Source organism: Candoia aspera, chromosome 1 (genome assembly GCF_035149785.1).
Source record: "Candoia aspera isolate rCanAsp1 chromosome 1, rCanAsp1.hap2, whole genome shotgun sequence".
NCBI lineage: Eukaryota > Metazoa > Chordata > Lepidosauria > Squamata > Boidae > Candoia > Candoia aspera.
The window spans coordinates 4,450,123-4,477,166 of record NC_086153.1 but is presented as its reverse complement, the minus strand read 5'-3'; the positions used below and the strand labels follow the sequence as shown (position 1 = coordinate 4,477,166).

Genomic DNA, 27,044 nt, shown 5'->3' with positions numbered 1-27,044 from the left:
TTTTGCTACAACAGTCCTAGAGGAATCCTTTGCCTATTTTCTCACAAAATGTGGGTGAGAAAGGAACCATCTTCTCCCACGTCCCATAGCACAGATCCCAGCTCTAGTTAAAGCAACGCTCGTTAGGCCGTATCACAATATTGAAACATTACCTGTGCAGATATGCCAGTCAAAAGCAGCCATTTCTGCTTCGCGTCAGTACGGTAATTGATAATCTGGCAACCCGCGAGGCTGGAATGACGATCAAACATTTTGACTGGCTGAGACTCTCCTTCCATGCTCCAGTGGTACACGGCGTTGTCAGTGACCAGCGCAACAGTGTTCAGGGAAATCCACTTCCAAAAGGTGACATCATCTGTCATGGTGTGCGCCTTCATTTTGCTCTTCATCTCAATGTTAAAAATCTGAAGGGTCTTCCCAGCTAAAGACAGGAGTACGGATTGACCAAAGTTACTTGTAAGGGTCCGTCACTTAAAGGCCTACAGATATTTAAGCCTGCGTGTACTTATCTGACATCCAAATCCCAGCCCAGCGAAAGGATCATGCACGGTATTTGATGGTAAAAATGGCCAACTTTTCAAACGCCACTTCTATCCTACGTGAGTCCTAAGAGAACCAAGGGCTGAACTGATAACGGCTTTACAGCCAGTTACAGCGCACGAGTTTTCTTTCATGATGCTCAACATTCATGCAAAGTTGCTCATCCTTCATCCAAGCAACTCATTTCACTTCTTGCTTGAGAAGATAAAGTACATCAAGACATACAACATCAGTGCAACACACACATTAATGTCCGCATCTAGGATAGGTATGGGGACAACCTAAGATTAACTACCATGTCCTATTCTTCTGGACAGAAAGTGGGCACTTTCTTGAGTGGGTTGCTAGTTTAGCTTTGAATAAACCATTGCCCTTAAATGTTGTTGCTGTTGCATACTTCAGACTACACGCAGCAAACACAGGGGTTAGAAAGATGAGAAAATACAATTACAACCGGGTAGACTGGGGTTGCAGGTCACAAAGAGGAATACCCCAAGCATTTAAAAAAAAAGTGAATGTTCAACATGGGTCATGCCACAACCTTCAAAGTCCTTCCCATAAGGCATTGGTGTGCTTTAGTTGGTGAGTGTTGGAACACAGACCAGGGAAATGTGAGTCTGAATTCCTGTATGGACCTTTAGCTCGGGAGATGGCCTTTGGTATAATACCCGCCGGATTAGATCCCTGTCTAATCTGCCACAGAGGGCCGCTATAAGAATAAAATGAGGGCTGCCCTTTGGGTTCTCCTGTGAAGACCTTTGAGGAAATGTATGATACAGAAGGGATGAAATACAAATAAGCAGGATCCCATGAAATTCCTCCCTTACATGTAGATCTCTATGAAGTATCGACGATCTTGTTTAATATGAGGAATCTGGTGCAATCTTCCCAGATTAAGGATGAAAATCAAAGCAGACAAGGTGCCCGGTCAGTGTCCCAAACTGCCAGAAGGAATGGAAGGGAGCCATGTGCAAGCTTTAAAGACGGGCAAGGGGCACAGTTCAAGCTGCTGATCCATTTTTCCTGTGCTATGAATCAGCCTCAAGAGCAGACTATTCAGCCTAGTGTTTCTCATAGCTGGCTGGGGAATTCTGGGAGTTGAAGTCCACAAGTCTTAAAGTTGCACTGATCTAACCCCTCTATCCAATTTTGGCTTGGCATTCTCCTCCTGACCCAGTCAGGACAAACACCAGGAAGTGAATGTACTTCTACATAAAGATATTACATTTGTGGAAGAGAGCAGTAGGTGAAGGCACGGGAGGCCAGAAGCAAACATGTTGGAGGGGGGGAGAACAGGTTAAAAGGCTTGGGGGAGGACTGAGAGAGAAAATGAGCTACACATCCTCTCAAGGACACTACCAGCCCATGACTGCACCATCTTTAATCCAAAAAGAACACAACACACTGAAACTATGCAAGGAAGACTTTCAAAGCTATTAACCACTAAATTTGAGGGTTAAAGATTAAGCCAATGTTTCTCAACCTTGGCCACTTTAAGAAGTGTGGACTTCAGCTCCCGGACAGCTGGCTGGGGAGTTCTGGGAGCTGAAGTCCACACCTCTTAAAGTGGCCAAGGTGAGTGAGAAACACTGGCCTAAGCTCACATGCGCCCACCAGAAGTTACAGATTCTACATTCAGATGGTTATCCTTTAAATAGCAGGTTAGATTGGTCTTTAAAAAAACCTACATAATCATGGATTTCAGGAGGGTACTACTAAGAGGATGGAGCACTACGTAAGCTGTCTTGAATCCTGAACGAAAGGCGGGAGATAAATCAAATAAATAAATAGGCTAAGACCCATCATTCTTTGTCTGAAAGCCCGAATGGCTTCATTTCAGCCCCCACCCCCCGCCCGTTATATACAGAATACACAAAAAGCAATATACAGCCAGATATGATATTGTAAGTCTCTGTCCTGTTTATAAAAAGTGTGATGCACACCCAAGCAGAGATGCTTGTGGGTTCTAACATTCAAGATTCCGCCCCCCCCAATTGTTACTGAGCGCTGAAAACAATGTTTCACGCGTCAGAATGAAGATCCTTGTTACAGATGTACAGAACTTACCAATTCAGGAAATGTTCTGGAGAATCCCAGAACACCCCGTCCCTGTATCACTGAGTTTTGCACATCTGCAGTCCTGTGTTTGCTCTGCCTTCATTATTCAGCAATGCTCACTTTTAAGCCTTTAATCTAAGTCTTTTGCAATCTCTTTTCATAAAACAGGACAAACACAAATACAATCTGAAATGGAGGTAACTCACCATCTGCACACACAAGAAAGCATTAGGAAGTGTGACAAAAATAGTGATAAAACATTAAAGCCATCAGAAAAAAGGACGCTGCTGTAATGAGACATTTGAGTGCTTAGTTTATCCACCATGGGGGAAAAAACGTGGCAATATGTGGACGCTACTGAAGGCAGATTTGCAGTGCTTCAGGGGAAAAAAAAAAGACGACTGGTATAACTTAGACATTTAGCATCCATTACAAAGATTGGTTCAAGCTGGGACTTGTGTTCTGACCAAAAGAGGCCTAGGTAGATATAATTACAGCTGTGTAAGAGGAACGATAATCTAGCTGTGATTTACCCCTACAGTGATTTACATCAGGAGACATGTGGCATATGATGTGGGTGGGAAATTTGTGCATGCCGTGGAAAAATAAATGTCATTGTTTCGCAGGAAGTATTAACATCCTTGTTCTGAAATGTTGTAACAAAACCTCCATGCTTTTTTTTTTTTTTTAAAAGGATAGCACACGTTTTTTGAATTGCCACAGGTTAAAAGTGCACATTTTAAGATACGATAAAGCTGAGGCTATAAAATAGATGGTGAACTAATCAACCCCACTAGTTTTCACACATTTTTTTTGTTGCAAACACTGGACAAACCACAGCTTTTCATTGCCATACAGAGGAGGAAATGAAAAATTACATTTATTTCGCTAGCCGGTGTGGTTCACTTTGGACAGCAAAAAAACGAGGAACCTTGAACACCTCAGAAGACACATTAAAATCCAGGTCTTTGAATCATAAAGTGGGAAATACACTGGAAAACATTTTCCATACCTTTGAGGGCGATCACCTTGCTGGCAGGATTCATGATAGCGCTATCAGCCGAAATTGGCCGGCGGATCGGATTGCTGGGGTCGTTCATATCGATGATGACCACCTGTGCCTGCTCTCCCACTTTCTCTCGTATGCAGATGAATTTGTCAGATTCCATGGTCAGAGTACTGAAGCCAATGTTGGCTGGGTTAACACCCAGGTTCTGGAGCTAAAAAACACAGAAGACATCAAAGTTTTTAATGAGCATTTCGACAAACCCCCTTCCATTGCTAACAGCTGACAATAATTTCCTTAGCACTGGGATCTCACAAAGACAGAAAACACAAGAAACTCTTTATCAGGCCAGCCCCCCACAAAAACTTTACAGGTAGTGGTTGAAAATAATCCTGCAAGAATTTATTCATGAGGATCAAAGTGGGTTTTTACCTGAAAGATAGTTAAAAGGTAATACAAGAAATGTGTTGGATATTTCAGTATACTTGGGGCAACGTAATGAAAAACAAGCTGCATTGATTTTCTTAGATGCAGAGAGGGCCTTTGACAGTTTGAACTGGTCCTTCCTGTTTAAAGTTTTGGAAGATATGAATTTTGGAGAATTTTATGAAACTGATAAGATCGATCTACATTTCACAGAAAGCACAAATAACTGTCAATGGAGATCTAACAGAACCCTGTGAGATACACAAAAGGGACAAGGCAGGGATGCCCATTGTTCCTCTCCTGTTTATTTTAGTTCTTGAAATACTGAATAGAGATATAAGACAAGATGAAAGAATTGAGGGAGTAAAGATTAAAAAAGAAACATATAAGTTAAGAACATTTGCTGATGACTTCTGGAGGATCCACTAAAGGGAAGAGAGACATTAATGGGAAAATTAAAAGATTTTGGTACACTAGCAGGTTTAAGATTAATAATCGGAAGATGAAAATGTTAATAAAAATATGAACATAGAGGATCAAACAGAATTGATGAAGAAAACGGGTTTTAAGATTGAGAAAAAAAGTAAAGTATCACCATGACAAATATAAATTGTATGTTATTTCAAAATAATCATGTTAAGGCATGGAATGAAGTTAAAAAAGATTTGTTAAGATGGGAGAAATTATTTATTTTATCATTGTTGGGGAGAATTTCTGTGATAAAAATAAGTGTTTTGCCTGGAATGATGCTTTTGTTTCAGACAATGCCGGTTTTAACAACCGAGGCACCATTTAAACAATGGGAAAAGTTTGTATGGCGAGGGGAAAAACCGTAAGTTAAATATAAGGTGCTACAAGATGCAAAGGAAAGAGGAGGACTGGGTTTGCCTTCTTTGAAATCGTATTTTGCAGCTTGCTGTTTGGTCTGGATGCACGAGTGGGTGATGCTGAGGAACAGAAGGCTTTTCGAGTTAGGAGGCCGTGACCTGAGATTTGGGTGGCATGGGTATTGGTGGTACGATACAGTTAACATTAATGTGGATTTCAAAAATCACCATGTTAGAAGTGCCATATTGAGACTATGGAACAGATACATATTTTATTTATTTATTTTATTTATTTATTTATTATTCGAATTTCTATCACCGCCCCTCTCCCCCCCAAAAAGGGGGACTCTGGGCGGTTTACAATAAAATTGTCCTTTTAAAAGCATCAATGTATAAAATTACAAAGTAAACAACCAAGGTACTAAAATAATAAATATAAATATCCTTTGTGGCTCTCAGCACAAGCAGCATTTTATAGATGAGCAATAATAGGCAAACGCAAATGGTTAACATACCGTGAGATACTAACATTCTGCCAAGGGGAACACAAGATAAAATCAAGAGAATAACAGATGGCAGAGGGACATAATTGTCAATGGTTTTCCTATTTATAGTTATCAGAAAGATTCGAAGTAGAACAAAATAATTTAATGGATTGAATATTCTAAGACTGACTTTGAAATGGAATTGTGTACAAATTATGAGCATATGATTGCTAAAATGTATAAACTTTTATTGAAATTTGAAACAGAAGAAGAACAAGTGAAAGAATGTATGATAAAGTGGGCTAAAAACTTTGGTTATAATATACAGATTGAACAATGGGAAAGTATGTGGTTGAAAGGACTAAAACTTACACTATGTTATAATCCTAAGGAGAATTTTTGTAAAATGATGTGACATAAGTATATGATTCCAGAATAATTATCTAGAATATATAAAGGTACTTCAAATCCATGTTGGGAAACGTGAACAAGAAGGGTCATTTTACCATGCTTGGTGGACAAGCAAAAAAGCTAGAAGATTTTGGGTTCAAATGCGTACACTGATTCAGAGGATTTTAAAGATTAATATACAACTGAAACCAGAATTTTTCCTCTTGGGTTTGATAGATACACAGTTGAAAAAAATGATGGAACTTTGCTTTTATATATGGTAACTGCAACAAGATTATTGTACACATAAAGATGGAAAGATTTGGCAATATCTACAATGGAGGAATGGTTGAAGATGACAGAACTTGATGGCCAAATTGACCTGTTTGATTAGAGAAAAGATAATATCTGTGTTTACTGCTGACTAGAAACCCCTTATGGACTTTTTGCATAAAACATATAAATCTACGATGGTACTTATAACTGCTGTAAAGAAGATTGGAAGCCACTTCCTTATATCTTTTTTCCTTCTTTTCTATTTTCCTTCTACCTTTTTTCTTTTTGCACTTTAGCTTTCTCATTTATTTCTCCCCTTTTCTTTTTTCCATCTTACTTTATTTTAGTTTGTACTAATTTTTACTCTTGCTTTCTGAAACTTTCAATAAAATTATATTAAAAACTTTTCAGTACTATCCAATATACAGTAACCTCGACATGGTGATTTCTTTTATCTAAAAGACTGAGCTCTTAGTTATAGTAAAGCCCTGCCTTAAATGCCATGCTACAGAGAGATAAGGGAATGATAAAAACTATAATAAACTAACCATTTAAACTAGTTAATACCAGATACACATTAGCAACCATATAAAGTCCAAGCTAAACAGAGATCATAGAACAGATCCCTAGAACTGAAAGAGGCAACTAAGTCCAGCCGGCTCTCCTCAGTGGATCTTAAATAAAAACATCCCCAACATATGGCTGTCCTGCCTGAACACCACTAGGAAAGAAGAGCCCATCACCCCTGGGTCACTGGTTCCACTGTTCCACACACAAAACCAAGGGAAGCAAGCCATTCAGGTCTGCTTGAAAGCTCACTGCGATGGGGCCTGGCCAAGACCAACCGGAAGGGCGCCACTAGTCGTCACGGTGGTTCACCCAGAATGCTAACTCCTAGAATGTGGCTTCTTGGTTTTTGACTTAACATGGTATGTGAGCCCCATCCAGGCTGGTTTCCAAATCCAAGCTTCCTTCTTGGAATGGGCTAGCGCACCACACTGAGGCAAAAACAAGCCAATAGTTATGGATTGGGGTTATGGGTGAACAACTGCAATGTCCTACATAAGAACACAAGTTTCAAATTGTGTATTTGTTTAATTGCGGCTTTTTCCTCAAGCAGCTGCAAACAGACAAGCCACAACGATGTTGTCGAAGACTCCTTTTCGTGCAGTTCTTAATGGTGCAAGCAGAATCCTATATCTAAAAGCCGATGATCCGAAGTGGCTGGGGGCTTTAGAAGTTAAAAGTAGCATTCTGAATTGGGGCAGCAAGCTTAATGGCAGACATAGCAAATGGCATGAGTTATTTTCCTGGCTTCCTGACTACTACACTGCCCAGGACCATTCCTCAGATTGTCTAAAGACTGTTTCCACTTATTTTAAAAATGTTAGCTGCTAGGCACCAAAACTTTGGGAGAGCAGTCAGCCAATCTCCACTACCACTAACACCACCCCAGCCAAATAGGATCAAGATACGCAAAAAAGTATCACTTGATGTTAACAAGAATAATTTAAGTTTAGCTATTCAACAGCTACTGAATAGCCATTCAAACATATACAGGTAGTCCTCACTTAACAACTATTCATTTAGTGACAGTTCAGACTTGACTTACCACGGTGTTGAAAAAACCACTTATGACCAGTTCTCACACTTATGACTATCACAGCATCCCCGGGGTCACGTGATCATGATTTGGGTGCTTGGCAACCAGTTCACATCTATGACCATCGCAACATCCTGTGGTCACATGATCGCCATTTTTTACTTTCCTGGCCAGCTTCTGGCAAGCCAAATCAATGGGGAACCACATGATTTGCCTAACGACCCACATGGTTTGTTCAACACCCACAGTGATTTGCTTAATGACCGCCACAAAAAGGTCATAAAGTCAGGTTGGATTCACTTAATGACCGCTTTATTTAGCAACTGAAATTCCAGTCCCAATTGTGGTCGTTAAGTGAGGATTACCTGTAAGGTCAGGAGAAACTACAAAAATCGCACACTGATTAGGTCTTCCTCTTTCAGCAGCTTTGATAGATGCCCTTTTTTTTTTTTTTAAAGCTAAGCCAGGACAATCTATCAACTGGTTTTCAAGGAATGCAGCTGACTATGATTGGAGCATTGGTATCAAACATTTTACACTGGCTCTCGTATCCAAGCCGAAGAAAGGCCAAAAAAGAATAATTAAATATGATACCATTCCGTCTGAGAACACGTTTGCCTTTCTTTCCAAATACTGGGGAAGATGAACGAAGAAGCATCAACCTAGATAGGGCATCCAGCTAATAAAAGTAACAGAACCGAACGACGCCAGCTGCAGCTGAACAAATGTAAGGTCACGGCCAAACTGTGGGAATCTAACCGTTGCTTCCCTAGCCAAGGAAATGTGATTTAGTTCAAGGCTAATATGGCTGCACGTCGGGGAATATATTCCGATGTTTGGAGCTTTCTTGGCATAGTTTGGTATCTGTAGCTGAATGCTTCTCTCGAAGGAATTTAGAACCTGGAATTATGTACAAAAGTTGGAATCAAATTCCAGGCAGAAGCAGAACAAATTTCCCCATCATATGAACCTAAATGGATACTTTAGACCAGTGTTTGTCAACCTTGGCAACTCTGAGATGTGTGGACTTCAACTCCCAGAATTCCCCAGCCAGCCATGCTGGCTGGGGAATTCTGGGAGTTGAAGTCCACGCATCTCAAAGTTGCCAAGGTTGAAAACTCTAGTTTAGAATCTGCTAAAAAGTACAGGGATTCCTCAGCAAACACACTTTTGCATTAAAAGTGAGGCTTTTGTATAAATCACAACTGGCTGATGGCATGTGCCTAACCATAAACCACTATGGCTGGGTTTGTACAATTAGGTGCTAAGGCAAAAACGAACCAAACTACTTTTTGCTTACTTAAGGACAAGGGTTCCTTAAAAATGGAAAGTTAAAAAGCCGCTGTTCCACATTTGTCCTACTTGGGCAGCCTCTAAGCAGCAATTACCAAGCGCACCACATTTTCTTGCTTCAACATGACTTACCAGCGCCACAAAGGCGACTTAGGAATCAGCCATGAAATTTAAGAAGCCTAAAGCAGCATTCAGCACATTTTCTTTTTTAACAGCCATGTTTAAGCAACTCCTGTACGGTGGTTTGCGGGAAAGGGTCTTCACTTCAACTCCCTACTCAGCTGTGAGGCTGACTGGAGAGGAAGAGCATTCAGCCAGCAAAGGACAGCCTCGAACTGCAAGTTCTTTTGAAAGAGATTCCCTTTCTGTAGCAATTTCCCTGGAAGCCTCCATGCACTTTCACTTCCACACTTAGGCAAGATGGCATTTTACTACTGTGGGATGATTCATTCAAGGCAAGCAGTTAAGCCTGGACACAAAGCTTTTGCAACAGCCAACCATGTTTCCTCAGACGTTTCTGGCACTGCTCCTTTCAAACGAACGTGGAAATTCCGGGGCCGTGAATTCATTGTGTGCCTTATTATCGGTGACATTCCATGTGCCTGTGGAAGGCTCCACCTTCCCAAATTCTGTTGCGTCCTTCCTTGCAGCCTCTGATAAGGGCGGGGTGGGCCGCTGTTAAGGGCTGTAACATTCTGTTGTGTGGCCATTAACAGCATCATGCAAGGCAAGATGTTAAGAATAATCCTCAGCGTGATCTGGTGCCCTCTCAGATATTTGGGCCTACCGTTCTCATGACTGGGTCCCGTGGATGCCATCGTCCCAAATATCTGGAGCGCACCGGATTGTTTAGCCTACCTTTTGAGGATTCGTTCCTGATGTCTAGCTCTGCATATTTCTGAAGAAATTCAGCCTCCAACACAAACAATTTTAAGCAAACAGTCCTACTCTTAGGGCTTGCCCTAGTGAATAAAGACGTAGCAGCAGCCTACAATTGTCCAATTAATATGACACACCAGGAAAGGCTGGTAAAGCTTGAGTATCTACAAAATGTAGGATTTTATACTGGGGGAGGGTCTCATGTGTGTAATCGTCCCCTATACTCATGGGAAGAAAACCAAATGTATATTGTTTATTTGAAATATGCTCCTTAATGGATATTAACCCACATTTCTATGTAACAGAGACTTTCTGTAAAAGTCATCTGGGATACAAAGCAAGCAAACAAAAACACGGTATAACATGGTTCACCAAATATTTCATCCTGAGAACAAAACCTGCCAGCATCACACGGTGCATTAAGGCACGGTTTGCTGAATAAGCCATTACAGTTGTCAATACACCACAATACAACCCATAATAGCCAAACTCACATAACACTCTAAGCCATGAACAAACTTAATTAAAACCACCCATAGCTTAAGGTGATGAGAGGGGTATCTCATCAGAAGTCCATGAATAGGCCTTTAAGAGCATTTTATGCACAGAATGGCAATCACCAACAATTTCCTACCTAGTATTCCCTTCAAAAGTGCACGGAATATTTTCTAATTTTCATTGTGGTACAAGTCACTGTTCAGCTACAGTTCCCACACTGGTTTTCTGACAGACTGGGGAAAGAAATTAAATAATTCATAGCCTCCGGTGGAGAAGCCCTGCATTCTACAGAACAGAGACTCCAGCACAGTAGGCAATCAATAGACAGTAATGCTAGTAACAGTATTGTGATTACGGTCTTTGAAGCAACAGTCAAACATTTTACATGGAGCTTTTTAGAATCAAGACACTTCAGCTACAGAGCACATTTTTAAAGCAGGTTACTAATTTAATCTGTATGTCAGCACTAAGCCATGATTTGTCTAACAGTGTCCTACTGATTAAATGTGAGAGCCAGTCTGATGGAGTGGTTAAGGCACCAGGCTAGAAACCAGGAGACCCTGAGTTCTAGTCCTGCCTTAGGCACAAAGCCAGCTGGGTGACCTTGGGCCAGTCGCTCTCTCTCAGCCCTAGGAAGCAGGCAATGGCAAGCCACTTCTGAAAAACCTTGCCAAGAAAACTGCAGGGACTTGTCTAGCCAGTCTCCAAGAATCAGACACATTTTTTTTTTTTCCTATCCCGCCTTTATTATTTTTATAAATAACTCAAGGCGGGGAACATACCTATTACTCCTTCCTCCTCCTATTTTCCCCAAAACAACGACGCTGTGAGGTGAGTTGGGCTGAGAGAGGGGGACTGGCCCAAGGTCACCCAGCTGGCTTTCATGCTTAAGGCGGGACTTGAACTCACAACTGAATGGATTAAAAAATTTTTTTGATTAAACTAGAAAGGTAAGGCATACATAATACACTAAATCATGAGTCATGGTTTATAGACCACAATGATTAGGCTCATGCGGCTACATCACAGAAAACCAGAATCCAACTGCATTATGTTAGTAATAATAATTTATTAAACTTGTAGGCCACCCGACTCTCTACGACTCAACTATTATGTTAACACAAGGTATGCCCTACGATCATGCTTTGTTCATACCTTTTATTAAGCCATGGTTTGATAAGTCACAAGTGGCTGTTTACAGATAACACTAATCCATAAATCATAGTTTGTAAGCTACACCTGTAGGGTGGGTAGGACAGGGGCAGAGAAGGATGGTGTGAGACCCAGATGAATGTCCCATGCTTGAATTGAAGCGTGTGAATTGCAGCTAAGGGGAGGTGAAAGAGAAGAAGGCACGGAGAAGATCAGTTATTAGGGTTGGGCCGTGGAGAGGAGGAGACTGGGGAAGCACAACATACTATCCTTGCCGATCCTTCCTTCCCCTTTAGGACTTCAGAGGATTGGTGTCCTAACAGCCAGGAACCACGCTGAGACGAGGAATAGGTCTCTAGTGTTTATTACTGCTGCATAAGACAGAAAATCCTAACAAACTGAAGAAGCATGGGAAAACCCAGATAGATAAACCCCAAAAGTCAAGGCGGGTCTGATCTGTGTCTCTTTGAATGGCTGCTCAACTCCCCAGTACTACGCATGCGTTTTCCCGCCTGGATAGGGGCCCCCTCCTGCTCGCCATCAGTGCTCATGACAATTGGTCTCAGCTAAAACCAGGTCAACCTCAATGATCCAAGGTTCACTCCAGCCAAATCTGCAGGTGCTCAGAATGATCTGGCTGAACTTGCGAGCAACAATGAGTTTGGCCTGTGTGTGGAGAACCATACATTTTTCACTTGGGGCACACCCTTGATTTTCCACATGCTGGATGCAGCTCGTACTGCATTCGTTGCCGCAATTTCTTATTGGTCAGACTGGTGAAAGGCTGCCTTTCAAAAACGGGCAAGTTCACAGTGTTTTCATGCCATCCTTCCTTCAAGCACCTTTCAGTTCCTTCCTCTCCATTTTATTCCAACAAACAACCTGCAAGCAAGGCTGAGAGGGCAAGTAACAGCTTCTCAAGTGAGAATTTAAATCCAGGGGCAGGGGGCTGTTTTGGACCCAAGGCATCTCACAGCCCTATGCATACCTAATGCACATAACCCCACAGCCCCTGCAGTGATCTTCATGCAGGTTAGGGAAGGAAAATCGTTTCCCCTTGGTCCCATGCATCCCTTCTGATCTGCTCTCAGGCTTCCCTTCTGACCTGGTAACGTTGCAGTTGCTGTTGCTTCCCTAAAAGGGGCTACAGGTAGTCCTCGCTTAACAACCACAATTGGGACTGGAATTTCGGTTGCTAAGTGAAGCAGTCATTAAGCAAATCCAACCCAATTTTATGACCTTTTGTGCGGTGGTCGTTAAGCAAATCACACAGTTCCCCATTGATTTTGCTTGCCAGAAGCTGGCTGGGAAGGTTGAAAATGGTGATCACATGACTACGGGATGCTGCAGTGGTCATAAATGCGAACCAGCTGCCAATCACCCAAATTGTGATCATGTGACTGTGGGGATGCTGCAACAGTTGTAAGAGTGAGGACTGGTTGTAAGTCTTTTTCAGCACCATTGTACATCCGAACCATCACTAAACAAATGGTTCTTAAGTGAGAACTACCGGTATTCCTTGCAAACCCATGACCAGTGGGTCTAATTAGTGCTTAGATAAGACTCTGGACACTCTTGCTTCTACATGAAAAAATCTAGGGGCACGGGGTCTTGCCAAACCAAGGTACTTAAAGAGAGATGGCAACAGTTGCTATGCTGAGAAGGGGAAGAGGCAACTGAGGAAGGTGCAGGAGGCTGCATGCGCCGGAGGCCGCAGACTGCCCATCCCCGCCCTATCTCAAAAACCCCGAAACTTCCTTCCCCACCTGACTCTGCATCTCCTTACTCACAAGCCACTTCCCCCAATAGTTAATGATTAACTTTAGCAAATAACAGGACATTCTGTCTGTCTGCTTCAGCAAGGCAAGTCACGACGTCGGTCCGCACAACATTAATGAGCTTCAAAGCCAAACGCAGGTCCGGATACGAGCTCCCCATGGCCAAGAGTGGCCATTCATTTTACTACCACACCAGCCAGAAATACAGGTTAATAGGCGGTGCTTTGATTTATACGCAGTTAAGTCGGTGTCAATCCTTAGCGATCCACAGATAGATCTTCTCCGTGACCATCTGTCCCTAACCTGGTCCTTCAAGCGTCTTAGGGTCCTAGGAGCACCCTGAAGGACAGCCAAAGCATGGGGTGCCTAACACACGCTATCAACTCTGGTGTCACCTGAAGAGTGACTATGCCGGTTTGTCTGAAGTTTCCCGTTCCACTTCCTGCAGGAATCTGTCTATAACTGTGCCACCTACTTCTGTTTCAGAGCCACACCTTGCAAAGAGCCCTCCGTGAGCTATTAGTAACGTGCCACTCCTTTTACAACAGTTCGCTTGCCAACGCAGCATTTTAATTGGTAGAATAAAGAGATACCCTCGAACACTTAAGGCTTAGTTTTCCTATATTCTTCCTTTTGCAGCACAAAACACGTCTTGGAAATACTTGTCTGCTATGCGCAGAAAGGGACACACACACAGATTCTCTTTTTTCATACATAGAGGTTTTTGAGCTAAGAAAGCCGTGAAAAGGAGAAGAACAGAAGTGCCATTCTAGCCAGCTACGAAAATCCAAGTATTGGAAAATATACTTACACATTTCATAAGCCATTTTATATGGAATAATACATATTTATCTGTTTCAACCTTTTTTTCACACATCTTCCTATACCTAATTTGTTCATACTCTCCAGAATTAGATCTGTCACTTGAGGCCTTCCACTTGAAAAGCCTGGAAAATGAAGGGTGACTGGTATACTACTGAAATGCAGGTGCTTGGCTCAGTGGTCTCTTATATTTCAATTACATACAGGTGTTGTTGTTTATTCGTTCGGTCGCTTCCGACTCGTGACTTCGTGGACCAGCCCTTGCCAGAGCTTCCTGTCGGTCGTCAACACCCCCAGCTCCCCCAGGGACGAGTCTGTCACCTCTAGAATATCATCCATCCATCTTGCCCTTGCTCGGCCCCTCTTCCTTTTGCCTTCCACTCTCCCCAGCATCAGCATCTTCTCCAGGGTGTCCTGTCTTCTCATTATGTGGCCAAAGTATTTCAGTTTTGCCTTTAATCCCATTCCCTCAAGTGAGCAGTCTGGCTTGATTTCCTGGAGGATGGACTGGTTTGATCTTCTTGCAGTCCAAGGCACTCTCAGAATTTTCCTCCAACACCACAGTTCAAAAGCATAGATCTTCCTTCGCTCAGCCTTCCTTATGGTCCAGCTCTCACAGCCATATGTTACTACGGGGAACACCATTGCTTTAACTATGCGGACCTTTGTTGTCAGTGTGAGGTCTCTGCTCTTGACTATTTTATCGAGATCTGTCATTGCTCTTCTCCCAAGGATTAAGCATCTTCTGATTTCCTGACTGCAGTCAGCATCTGCAGTCATCTTCGCACCTAGAAATACAAAGTCTTTCACTGCTTCTACATTTTCTCCCTCTATTTGCCAGTTATCCATCAAGCTGGTTGCCATAATCTTGGTTTTTTTGAGGTTTAGCTGCAAGCCAGCTTTTGCACTTTCTTCTTTCACCTTCAGCATAAGGCTCCTCAGTTCCTCTTCACTTTCAGCCATCAAAGTGGTATCTGCATATCTGAGATTGTTAATGTTTCTTCCAGAAATTTTAACTCCAGCCTTGGATTCCTCAAGCCCAGCTTGTCGCATGATGTGTTCTGCGTACAAGTTGAATAGGTAGGGTGAGAGTATACAGCCCTGCCGTACTCCTTTCCCAATCTTAAACCAGTCCGTTGTTCCGTGGTCTGTTCTTACGGTTGCTACTTGGTCGTTATACAGATTCTTCAGGAGGCAGACAAGATGACTTGGTATCCCCATACCACTAAGAACTTGCCACAATTTGTTATGGTCCACACAGTCAAAGGCTTTAGAATAGTCAATAAAACAGAAATAGATGTTTTTCTGAAACTCCCTGGTTTTTCCAGTATCCAGCGGATATTGGCAATTTGGTCCCTAGTTCCTCTGCCTTTTCTAAACCCAGCTTGTACATCTGGCAATTCTCGCTCCATGAATTGCTGAAGTCTACCTTGCAGGATCTTGAGCATTACCTTACTGGCACGTGAAATGAGTGCCACTGTTCGATAGTTTGAACATTCTTTAGTGTTTCCCTTTTTTGGTATGGGGATTTAAGTTGATTTTTTCCAATCTGATGGCCATTCTTGTGTTTTCCAAATTTGCTGGCATATAGCATGCATTACCTTGACAGCATCATCTTGCAAGATACATACAGGTAGTCCTCACTTAACAACCATTCGTTTAGTGGTGGTTCAGACTTACGATGGTGCTGAAAAAACCAACTTGCAACCAGTCTTCACACTTACGACTGTCGCAGCATTCCCCCCCAGTCACATCATCACAATTTGGGCACTTGGCAACCAGTTCACTTTTATGACCATTGCAGCATCCCGTGGTCACAGAATCGCCATTTTCAACCCACCCAGCCAGCTTCTGGCAAGCAAAGTCAGTGGGGAACTGCATGATTCACTTAATGACCACTGCAAAAAAAGTTGTAAAATCGGGTCAGATTCATGTAATGATCACTTTGCTTGGCAATCGAAATTGTGGCCTCCCATCCCAAAGATAGCTTTGCTTTAATTGCAGCCCTCTGCTAAAAGTAACACCGTTCTTGGGTAGAGCTGCTACGGAGAGAGGGGCCTCTCCAACCTGGTGCCCTCCAGAAGTGCTACATCTTCAACTCTTAATTCCCTGACCAAAAGTGCTACAGATAGGCAGCAATCTACCAAAAGGCTGAGCCAATTTAAATGCTGTTGATCAACACACAATCTCTGAAAACACAAAACCGAAGAATCCTGTGGATTCCACTCCTGTACCCCCAGAGACCAAGCTACAACCGTGAATTTGTGGTGGAAATCTCATTTTCACCATAACTTTGCTAGGTGGCTTTCTATATGTCACCGTGAACCTCAGTCCTCTGCCCTGTGATGAGACAGTATCATGTTACCTTGCAGGACTACTGTGATAATTGCAGCTAAATATTGTTCTGAAAGGTTGAACGAGCTGAGCCAAGAATCATGCTATTAAACACCAAGACTCTGGGCCACGCCGCATGCTGAGCCTGGAATACCTCATGCTAGAGGCAGACGGGTGTACATTCTCGGATACGGCGCAGCAAGACCGTCCGACAGAATCTCTGCTCACGCTCACCTACAAGGATACTTAAGTCGGCAACTCAGATTCGTCTGGGCCGGTGCAAATGAGACAGACACACACGCTCTATAAGGAGCTACAGTTGCTCTGTGAAGACGCCCTCAACGCCCGTACAACAACCGCCCACTGTACCATCCGTGGCATCTGGTGCTCATCAATCTGATGGTGGGGAAAAATCAGTTGTCTTTATCGCGAGGTTTGTTTGTTTGTTTGTTTGATTTCTATAGCCGCCCATCTCAGCAAGTGACTCTGGGCGGCTGACAACAATAAATAAAACCATAAAGCAATTAAAGCCGTTACAATTAAAACAGTTAAAATATAAAATAAATACAAAATAGATATACATGGCTGCCAAGCGAGCAATGCATGGATGTTAATACAGCCAAGAGGTGGGGCCATCCACACGCTCGAGGCCCCAGGCCCGGGCACAAAGCCCGGTCTTCACGGCCTTACGAAAGGCCAGCAGGATCGGGGACATCCTAATTTCTGGAGGGAGGACGTTCCAGAGGGCAGGCGCTACGGGGGAGAAGGCACGCCTTCTGGTTCCTGCCAACCGACACTCCCTGGCTGACGGGACCCGCAGCATACCCAACCTACTAGATTGAATTGGATGGGCAGAAACAGGTTACAATCTTCCTTCTGCAATATCTCACTTTAGAAACCACTAAAAAGGCCGCCCAGTTTCTAGCAAAAGCTATGGTTTGCAGAAGTCGGGTGGTATCCTCTTTTCATAATTAGACAAATTGTTTCAGGTCTGATTTGTCTGTTGTTGTTTTTTCAAATGTTGTATCTGTGTTTTATTTGCCCGGGACCAGAAAGACCCTCTCAATGCCCTGATCCTCCGTCTCTTTTCTACCCTCACCACTGCCCACTGATTTGCTCTCTCCTCTGGGCTAGCCTCCGCCACTGTTCAAAAGAACAAGGTGAGCAGGCACTGTTCCTTCTTCTGCCTGATGTTCCATGCGTGTGCTCAGATGCCTGCAGAGGACAGCATGCGGGCTGGAAGCACACAACTCCTGCACTGAAAGATTTGCCAAGTTGAAGGTACTATTATTGAACTTCAAGGCCTTAAACAGCTTAGGACCTGATTATCTGCCAGACTGGCTCTCCTACTATGAACTCACCCAGTTCCCCAGATCAGCAGGACAAACCCTTTTGAAGATGCCCTCGCTACCAGGAGCTTGACTATAAGGTGAGTCGTGAAGGGCCCTCACCTGTGCGTCTCCCAGGCCACAGGATGCCCTCTTGAAGATGATGCCTTTTGTTCTGCCCTCTTCGTATTTAGGAAACACATCTACAGGATATAAATTCAACAACCACACTAATATACAAATACAAGCAGAAGGAAACAAGTTTCAGAGGAACAATGCGTGCCCAGACTTGCCAATCCTTTATAAAGCATTTAATGCAAGTTTGTTCTCAGAAAAGGGCATTCCAGCAAAAATGTAGCTGAGCTGGAAAGAAGCAAGTATCTCAACATCTGAGTGACTACAATATCCTAAATCATAACCTTGCTTATTCACAACAAAGGTCTTTCACTGGGAAAGTTGTATTTGACAAAGAAACAGAATCAGGTACATTCTAGATAAACACCTCAGGGCCAAACCCCTTAAGTTCACGTGTCATCAGTTCAAGCCCCATCAATGTAACTAATCAGGAAAAAGATCTTGGGATCCTAGAGGGTAGCACAATGAAAATATCAACTTGGTTGGGGGGGGCGATACATAGGCAATTCCATGCTAGGGAGCATAAGGAAAGACTGAAAATGAAAACACTGGCCTTGTAATGTCTTTATACAAATCTCTGGAATGTCCACATCTGGAGTGCTCTGTATAATAGAAGATAAAGCCAGAAAAAGTGCAAAAGGAGGCAACCTAAATTAGAGGGTTCCAGAATGCATTCATAATGGGAACAAGCTGGAATATTTGGTACTCTTTAGCTTGGAAAAAAAGGGGCTGGGGGGGACTTCCAGGCACAGCATGAAAAAAGTGGACAGGGAAGACTAGGATCAGAAATCATTTAAGGAAGCTGACTGGAAAGAGCTTTAAAAATAGGCAAAAGGAAGCACTTCTTCACACAGCACATTGTTAACCTACGGAATTCATTACCACAAGACAGGGCGCTGGCCACTAACTCGGACGGCTTCAAAAGCAGACTGAAGCACATTCATAGAGGTGAGATATTTTGGCCTTGGAAGATTCCACATCACCTCTGGGTTGGAGGGAGCAGCACAGAGCCAGTTTAGGGTAGTGGTTAAGGCATCAGGCTGCAAACCGGGAGACTGAGTTCTAGTCCCACCTTAGGCATGATGCCAACTGGCTGACCTTGGGCCAGTCCCTCTCTCTCAGCCCTAGGAAGGAGGCAATGGCAAACCACTGCTGAAAAACCTTGCCAAGAAAACTGCAGGGACTCGTCCAGGCAGTCGCCAGGAGTCACGACTGACCTGAAGGCACCCTCCCCCACACAAAATGCCTCCAAACACCAGCTGCAGGGTAACAACGGTGGGAGAAGACTGTGTCTCCAATGTCTGCGTTTAAACACCCCAGTGCTTTATGACTGGCCCCTGAAAAAAAAAAAAATAAAATGCTGGATGGCAATGGGTGTTGGCCTAACCTATTAGGGCTGTTCTCATATACAGTATTCTTAGCAGATTGCAGAATTAAGCTGCAACAACATAGATTTTCTACAACAGATACATGGACAATATAGAACAGACTTTATCAACTGTACCTAGGTGAGAAATGCTGTTATCGTAACATCTAGCATCCACTACCCTCTATAGCAGTGTTTCTCAACTGTGGCAACTTTAAGACAGGTGGACTTCAACTCCCAGAATTCCCCAGCCAGCCATGCTTTCTGGGAATTCTGGGAGTTGAAGTCCATCCGGAGTTGAAGTCCACCCGTCAATTCTGGGAGTTGAAGTCCACCCGTCTTAAAGTTGCCAAGGTCGAGAAACACTGCTCTATAGTATAGATTTTAAATGGTAACCAGCCAACAGCTTTTTAAAAAATGAAGGCCCTGCACAGATTAATACCTTTGCTAAGTTATCTACAAGTTGTATAGCATGCAGCCAGAACTCTACAGACAAACAGTTTAGGAGACTGAAAGAAGGAGCAAAGCTTTCAGGAAAATCTACTTAGTGATTGTAAAGTATAAGGTCGTCATCAAGAATCACTGTGCAGAGGTCCCATGTTCTGACTAGAATCAAGGATTTCCGTTCTGTCATGAATCTGACGGCTGCACTAAGCTAAAAGAGAAGACAACTTCTGCTTTCCCATTTCATGGTATTGAAAGCTTCCAAGGGGTTGCGCGTTGTGTATCTAACCACCCATTTCCAATCCAGTTTTTGATCCCCACGAGCAGAAATCCAGCTGCTCTGTGAGCCCTGTAAGGTCTTTCCAATGAGGAAAAGAACATTAAAAACAAACGTGTGCAAGCTGAAATCTGAGTAAATCCCAAACCAGCTGGCAGCAAACTCCACAGCCAAGGATCAATTACTATGTCAGGATTTAAAATGTGTAGGAAGCTTTGCAGCAAAAGCTGATGATTAACAAGAGAACTTGCTTACAACAGAGCAATCTGGATAAATGGATTCTGTTTCAACACCGACTTGTAACTCTGATGGTTTAGAGCTGAGCACCAGAACATGGAGCTGTGCTTCGAGACATTCCCCAACACCATAAACACACTAATTTCCTTCTTAAAAACAACATTTCTACTCTCTCTAGAAGCAATTTTGTGTAATTTCTATCATTTATATGTTCCTAGCATGAGCCTTCCTTGTTATATCCTCCCTAAAACCCTAGTACACACCTGAAGAATTCAATTAAATTTGCATTTGATTAATTTTTCTGCTAAGATAGAGATTTCATTCATGTTTACTTTAACAAAAACTGCTTCCACTGACAGAATGGAAGCTGGCAGACAGAGTGAGGAGCGCCTGTTCCTTTTGACAGTCTCTGATGGACGTACATAGCATTACTGAATTCTTCAGGGCAAATCTGGATCACAGATGTGAAGGGGGCTGCAGAAGGTCCCCTGAGCTATCTATTTTATTTATTATCTCAATGCATGTGGTTGTCCATTTCAAATTCGTGACTCTCGGCAGCCAAAAACTATACAAAAACATATAAAAATTAAAAACAGCACACATACAATTAGCTGCCAAGTTTAAGGACGATGTCTGATTCTACAAACAGCAGGATTGGAAAATAGATATATCTATATAGTCCAGATCCATTCCCCACAAAACCTGGCTAAAGAGCTAAGAATAGGCTGATGCTGGTGAAAAAGTATTTTGATGTTCTTGTCAATGAACCCCACCAACTGAAACACAATAAAGAGGAAAAAAGATGCTGACAGTAGAAAACCTGTTGACCTTTTCCTGTAGGGTAGTCAGCATAATTTCCTAGAAGTACTTGTCTTCCGAAAGGAAGCACAAAAATGCTGAAAATGCAGTGTACTAGTTTTGATAATGCATGCTCAGAACTAAGCCATTGTTCTGTTACTGGACGGAAAACCAGGTTTCCCAACGTATTTTATCTCAACCACACTTCCAGCCCAGGGTTTCTCAAGCAGAGTTCCGTGGCACCCGAGGGTTCCGCAAGAGATCACTAGGGGTTCCCGGGGAGATCATGATCTATTTAAAAAATTATTTCAAATTCAGGCAATTTCACATTAAAGAGGGAAGTTTCATTCTTTATTTTTAGTTTAAGAAGGCTGTTAATGCAGTGTTAATATGTTAATACAGGCCTACCCATGAAACGAATATAATGATTTTGTAACTTCTGGCCTATATTTGAGCCTGCATGTGCAGGGGTTCCCTGAGGCCTGAAAAATATTTGAAGGGCTCCCCCAGGTTCAGAAGGTTGAGAAAGGCTGTTCTACTACGGTCAGCGTGTGAGTTTTTCTAAACAGATATCCAAACCAGAAATATCTAGGCCACTGCGGGCAAATATTTCTACTTTCTCTTTAGCAGGGCTGCATGCTTACAGCCACAACAGGAGCATGGCAATGCTGATACAGTGGCAGGCAGAAGAACCAATGTAATATTACACTGAAGCAGGAAATCCCATAAAGGGCAAGGGCCTCCAACATACTCTAAGTGTTTTGCGGGGCACACAAAACTGGAGATCTGTTTCTCAACACGCTGATTTATGTTCTAACCTGTATGAAGATTCTGCAGAACTGACCTCTACATTTCTGTAGTAATGACTCCTTGGCGATCATAATGGCTGTAGGTTGGACAGACCTTGCCAACCACTGTTTTTGGTAGAAGTGATAGCCAGAGGATGCAATACATTATGCCACTTGCACTGGTGACCCAAATACTTCCAAGCCCCATTTCCAGTACAAATATTGGCCTATACAAGTTGAAATGGTTCTGAATAGTTTATTTGAAACATAACCAGTTTGGTAGTGGTTAAGGCACCAGGCTAGAAACCAGGAGATGGTGAGTTCCAGTCCTGCCTTATTAGGCATGAAAGCCGGCTGGGGGACTTTGGGCCAGTCCTTCTCTCTCAGGGATTGTTGTTGAGGGGAAAATAGAAGGAGGAGGGAGTATTATGTATGTTCACCACCTTGCGTTACTTATAAAGTAATAAAGGCAAGATAAAAAAAATCTAAACCCACCCCCCTTTCTAAGCCTCCTGGAAAGCACAAGCAGCTGAGTCTTTTCAGAAGTACCCCACGCTCATGGAAGTCTCTCCTAACTGTGGTGCATGACTCTACAACCAATTCTACCATCTAAAAACAATGCAGCCTTTAAAAAGAAATTGGCTATTTTAAAGCCATTTTTTGGAATAGTCTCAGCATAAAATGTCAGGCCTAGTGTTAGGTCATACTGATTAAATGTTTCACGAGACCAGATACAAATTTTAAAATATACATACATATATATATGAAAAAAAAACTCTAAAATGGATGTGCATTTCTTTAATACTTCTGTATAATCTGCCTGGCAAGTTTTAACCCTGCAAATTAGCTCAAAAATAGTTAAAGGAAAACTGACATATCCTTTCGATGAACTGATTTCTAGCCTAAAAAGCTTATAGCAGAATAAAATCCTTAGTTGTTAGAATGTTGCAAGGCTATCAACACAGGAAGTCAGATGAGGAAAGCACTGCAAAAGTTTGCAGGAAGAGTTCAGTTTTTAAAGCCAGCAAGGCAGGAAAAAAACGAAGCAAGGAAGCGCACACATGTTCAGCTGTACAATCCGGGATTATGTGAATCACATTTTAAATAAACCGTTTCAGAACAAATAAATTGCAGCGTGGTTGAATAATCACACATTTGAAGGTAGAGGAAAACCAGAAAAACTATTTCTCCAGGATGTATTTGGGGGGGGGGGGGATCCGAGAAGACCAGGAAATATAGAAAAAACCTTGTGCAATTCTTGCTGCAGAATGACTGACCCTTATGAATGCATTGTTTTAAAAAATATAACACGCCATTCACATTGTTACAATGGTATACTTACTCTCAAAAACTATGTTTTGGTCCCTTGGGACATGAGGACATGTAGCTTTATTTCAAGAGTGTGTGCCCCTTACCAGCTTTTTAAATATTTATTTTTAACTCAATTTGTATGGCCACCCTTCTCAAACATATGCTTTGGCAGGGAACAGGGAACAAAAAGATAAAATCGTAGTAATATCTGACAAATAGAGCAGCTGGGATAAAACCAAACAGCATAATCAACTTAATCATTATATAGGTTTAACCACACACTCTGGGCCCCAGGCTTGGCAACAAAACCATGTCTTTAGGGCCATAGGAAAGCCAGTAAAGTCAGGCAAGTCATCATTGCAGAGGAATGATGTTCCAGAGGGCAGGCACCACAACAGAAAAGGGTCTTCTCCAGGGATCCGCCAGATGACACTCCCTAATGGCTGGCTGGGGAATTCTGGGAGTTGAAGTCCACACAGCTTAAAGTTGCCGAGGTTGAGAAACCCTGCTCTAAAATTTTGCAAGTGCACCAATAAGTCACACATACTCCTAAGGGACATGTAAGCTATCCTAGCCATTTTGTTTCCATAAGTTTGGCAAACACCGTAGGTATATTTTTACTGCTGCTTTCCAAGTTTCCATCCTTCAAAAAGCCACTAAATGAGGGCTGCAGTCCAACACATGTGGAGCACACGAAGTTGTGGGGGGGATATAATCTTATTATAAATAAGATTAGTTTGCAATCAGCTACTGGACCACTTAATTTGTGCTACAGCCCTTTGTCTAGCAGCGTAAGTCAATCACTTGTGGCACTGATGACCAATGAAAACCAAATCCTCTTCCTGTTTGCAAAAGTTTTGCAGCTTGATGACCTCAAATTGGGTTAGAATATAGAGTGCTGAACTGAGGTATGAAGGGAATGTTCCACAGTGTTTGATGGGCTCCCTAGAGAGAAATCAGAAGAGTTTGCAAGCTGGTCATCTGCAGGCAATCATTTCTTTGTCGGAGACAACTAGGCAAACAGCTTGTCATCTTTCAGTTCAAGTTGTAGACCAGTGTTGCTCAACCTCAGCGGCTTTGAGAGGTGGACTCCAGCTTCCAGAATTCCCCAGCCAGTCTGGCTGGCTGGGGAATTCTGGGAGTTGCAGTCCACACAACTTATTTCTCACATTGCTTCACTGCCCATCTCACCAAAGCAACTCTGGACAGTTTACAATCAGATTAAAATAATAAAAGATTAAAATACCATACGGATTCGTCATATAAGTACAAAACATAAAATCCAGGATGGAGAAACAACAGTCTCAATAAAATGCCTTAGGGCCTCATCAAGGCACGAACCACCCCCATGACTGACTATCCCCCCTCCCACCCCAAGTGAGGTGGCAAAGCCAAGTCTTCGCTCCCTTTTGGAAGGCCAGGAGAGCAGGGCCTTAAAAGTTGCTGAGGCTGAGAAACACCGTTGTAGACTGAAAGCTCACCACTAAAGGGACTGAGAGGACCTCTAGAACGCGTGAAGAGCTATAGGTAGAAGTTCAATCTTCCCCGTGGAAAGGAGGCCGGCTTTCTTTTACACACCAGGCAGGTACCAAAGCAGGCAGCCAGCCATGAAAATGATCAGCAATGTCTATTTCCTTTGTCACCAAGAGGCAGCAACAGATGATGCCTACCACTTGCGTCTTGAATAATGTATTCCTAGTCAGCTACAAGGTCGAATGATCTGGCACGCAAGAGACTTTAACAAGCAGCTCGTTTACAGCACCTCAAAAATATGTTCCATGAAATAATCCACAGCAGCATCTTTTCGTCCAGGGGGATCCACCACGGGCAAGGCCTTAACTAGACAGGTGCTTACCCGCCCTGGTTCCCCGCTGTCTGCCCTATTTTTGCAGTCTCCACAACTGCACAAGGATTATAGGAAAACTGCACATTTTTTTCTCTTTTTCATAACTGTCATACCTGAGATCCCTGGAGGCCAAAATAATGGGGAAACTGCATTCCATAGCCCAGCGTTTCTCAGCCTTGGCCACTTTAAGCTGTGTGGACTTCAACTCCCAGAATTCCCCAGCCAGCCATAGCGTGCAACGCTGTCTAACTGCCAACCTGGACCAAACACCCTCTCTCACCTACAGCCATTCCCCCCCCCCAAAAAAGCTCCTTAACAGTCATCATTTTTCTTCATATCTGAAGGTTTGAATCAAGACTTCCCAATATTTTGATCAGAATATTTAAACCACACTGAGTTCCTATGCAGAATTATCAACTCATACATGGGGCGAACTCTGACAAGCACCCAGAAATTATTGATGTAAAATGCAACTGCTAAAAGGTCCACACCAAGCCTGTGTTGAACCTATACTGAATGCCAACTGTCCAAGCACAATTCCAGCTTTTGGTTTTAACCTGTACAATTCTAATCATCTTAGAACTTGAAACACTGCACTGCCGGTTTATGAAGCTATCTGGACACTGTGATGGAGGTGTCAACATCTACAAGATGGCAGGCACGGTGCCACGATCAAACCTCTGCCCCTTCTGTATGAGCATGCAGTCCATGCACGTACAAAACGGCAGGGCTTCTCCAGCTGCTGGCTGGAGAATTCTGGGAGTTGAAGTCCACACATCTTAAAGTTCCCAAGGTTGAGAAACACCAGGTTATAGTTATCTTCAATTATATTTTAATTCTGCTGTCTTCATCCGCTGCTGTCTACAGACAGCTTCCAGGATGCTTGGACAGAAGGGCAGGATATTAACAAAATAATTACATCATTAATTTAATTAATTAAACAATCTTAAAGACACACATTATCTATTCAGCATATAACAGTAAGATCAGATAACTGCATTTAGGGAGCAAAAGTAAAATGGACCTGCTCTTTAGGACACTGGAAAGTTAACTAGAAAAAGAGCCCAGTGGAAAGTTTTCCAGAACACACACATTAACCATTAATGACAAGCACCCTTCAGTACAAGTTACCAGTCAACATACCTTCAGCTTGCATTTACCAACAAGCTTATAGAAAGTCTCACAGCCTGAAACAATTCCACCAAGCCTGCAAATGCTGAGCCACCACAGGGACTCTCTTGGGTGGTAAATAGCTTTGACCTGCCAGTGGTGGTAGCTGTCCCAGCCTAATATCCTCCATGTGTTCCTAGAGCTAACGGCCAACACGTCTGGAGGGCAGAACTGTCCTGATTTAAGCAAAAGACCACACTGAGACAAGGAATTGGTCTCTAGTGTTTATGAACTGCTCCAGTAGACAGAAAATCCTACCAAACCGAAGGAGTGTGGGAAACCCAGACAGATAAACCCCAAAACTCAAGGCGGTTCTCTTCTGAGTTTCTTTGAAGGACAGTTCAAAGCCTCTAAACTACGCATGCGTTTTCCCCCCTGGGTAGGGTCCCCTCCTGCTCACCATCCATGGGAAATGCTCACGTCTGTTGTATTAGACAGCAGACAGCTACATAACAAGCTTTCACATTTCCAGACAAGTCTTTTATTTTATCCCATGCCATCAGACTTCGACTTTGAGTTCACACAGACCTCAGCTATGCTCCTGAGGTTCTACTGCTTCCCGATCCATTATGCTGTCGACTTACCACTTTTTCAATACTTCCCCCTTTTCTTTTTCCTAGAAAATGTCAACACCTGAAGTAATACTTCTCACAACACCCAAAAGCTCATTTTTCCCACTGCCATTCACCGGTAAAGCAGCAGTCTTTATTGCAGTCATGAACCAGCACAAGAAATTTCGTATTCAAATATCCAAACTATCCAAAACTAAATTGACAATATCAGGGTAATTAGGAAAAGTACGTAATTCTGGCTAAAAGACAATATTAAATCAAAATATGCTTAGGGGCTTGTGCAGACTACACAGATACAGCAGCAGCAGCAGCAGATTAAAATTAGCAATCTGGGTAATGTGAACTTTAAAATAGCAATATAAAATGCAAATACTTAAATATTATAAACTTCTGTTACAGACTCCT

General features: G+C 42.8%; 2 protein-coding genes across 2 annotated transcripts in view; one reads left to right on the top strand and one right to left on the bottom strand.

Annotated features, from left to right (window-relative positions):
* The window catches only part of PTRH2 (peptidyl-tRNA hydrolase 2), a 126,128-nt gene that overhangs the window by 58,538 nt on the left and 40,546 nt on the right, over window positions 1-27,044 (top strand). The window lies entirely within an intron of this gene.
* CLTC (clathrin heavy chain) overlaps window positions 1-27,044 on the bottom strand; it is a 79,862-nt gene that overhangs the window by 47,165 nt on the left and 5,653 nt on the right. Inside the window, exons 2-3 of the mRNA XM_063296338.1 lie at window positions 3,611-3,818; window positions 153-421 (exon numbers count right to left, since the gene is read on the bottom strand). Of these exons, the coding sequence (XP_063152408.1) occupies window positions 153-421; window positions 3,611-3,818 (477 nt within the window). The remainder of the gene's footprint in view (window positions 1-152; window positions 422-3,610; window positions 3,819-27,044) is intronic.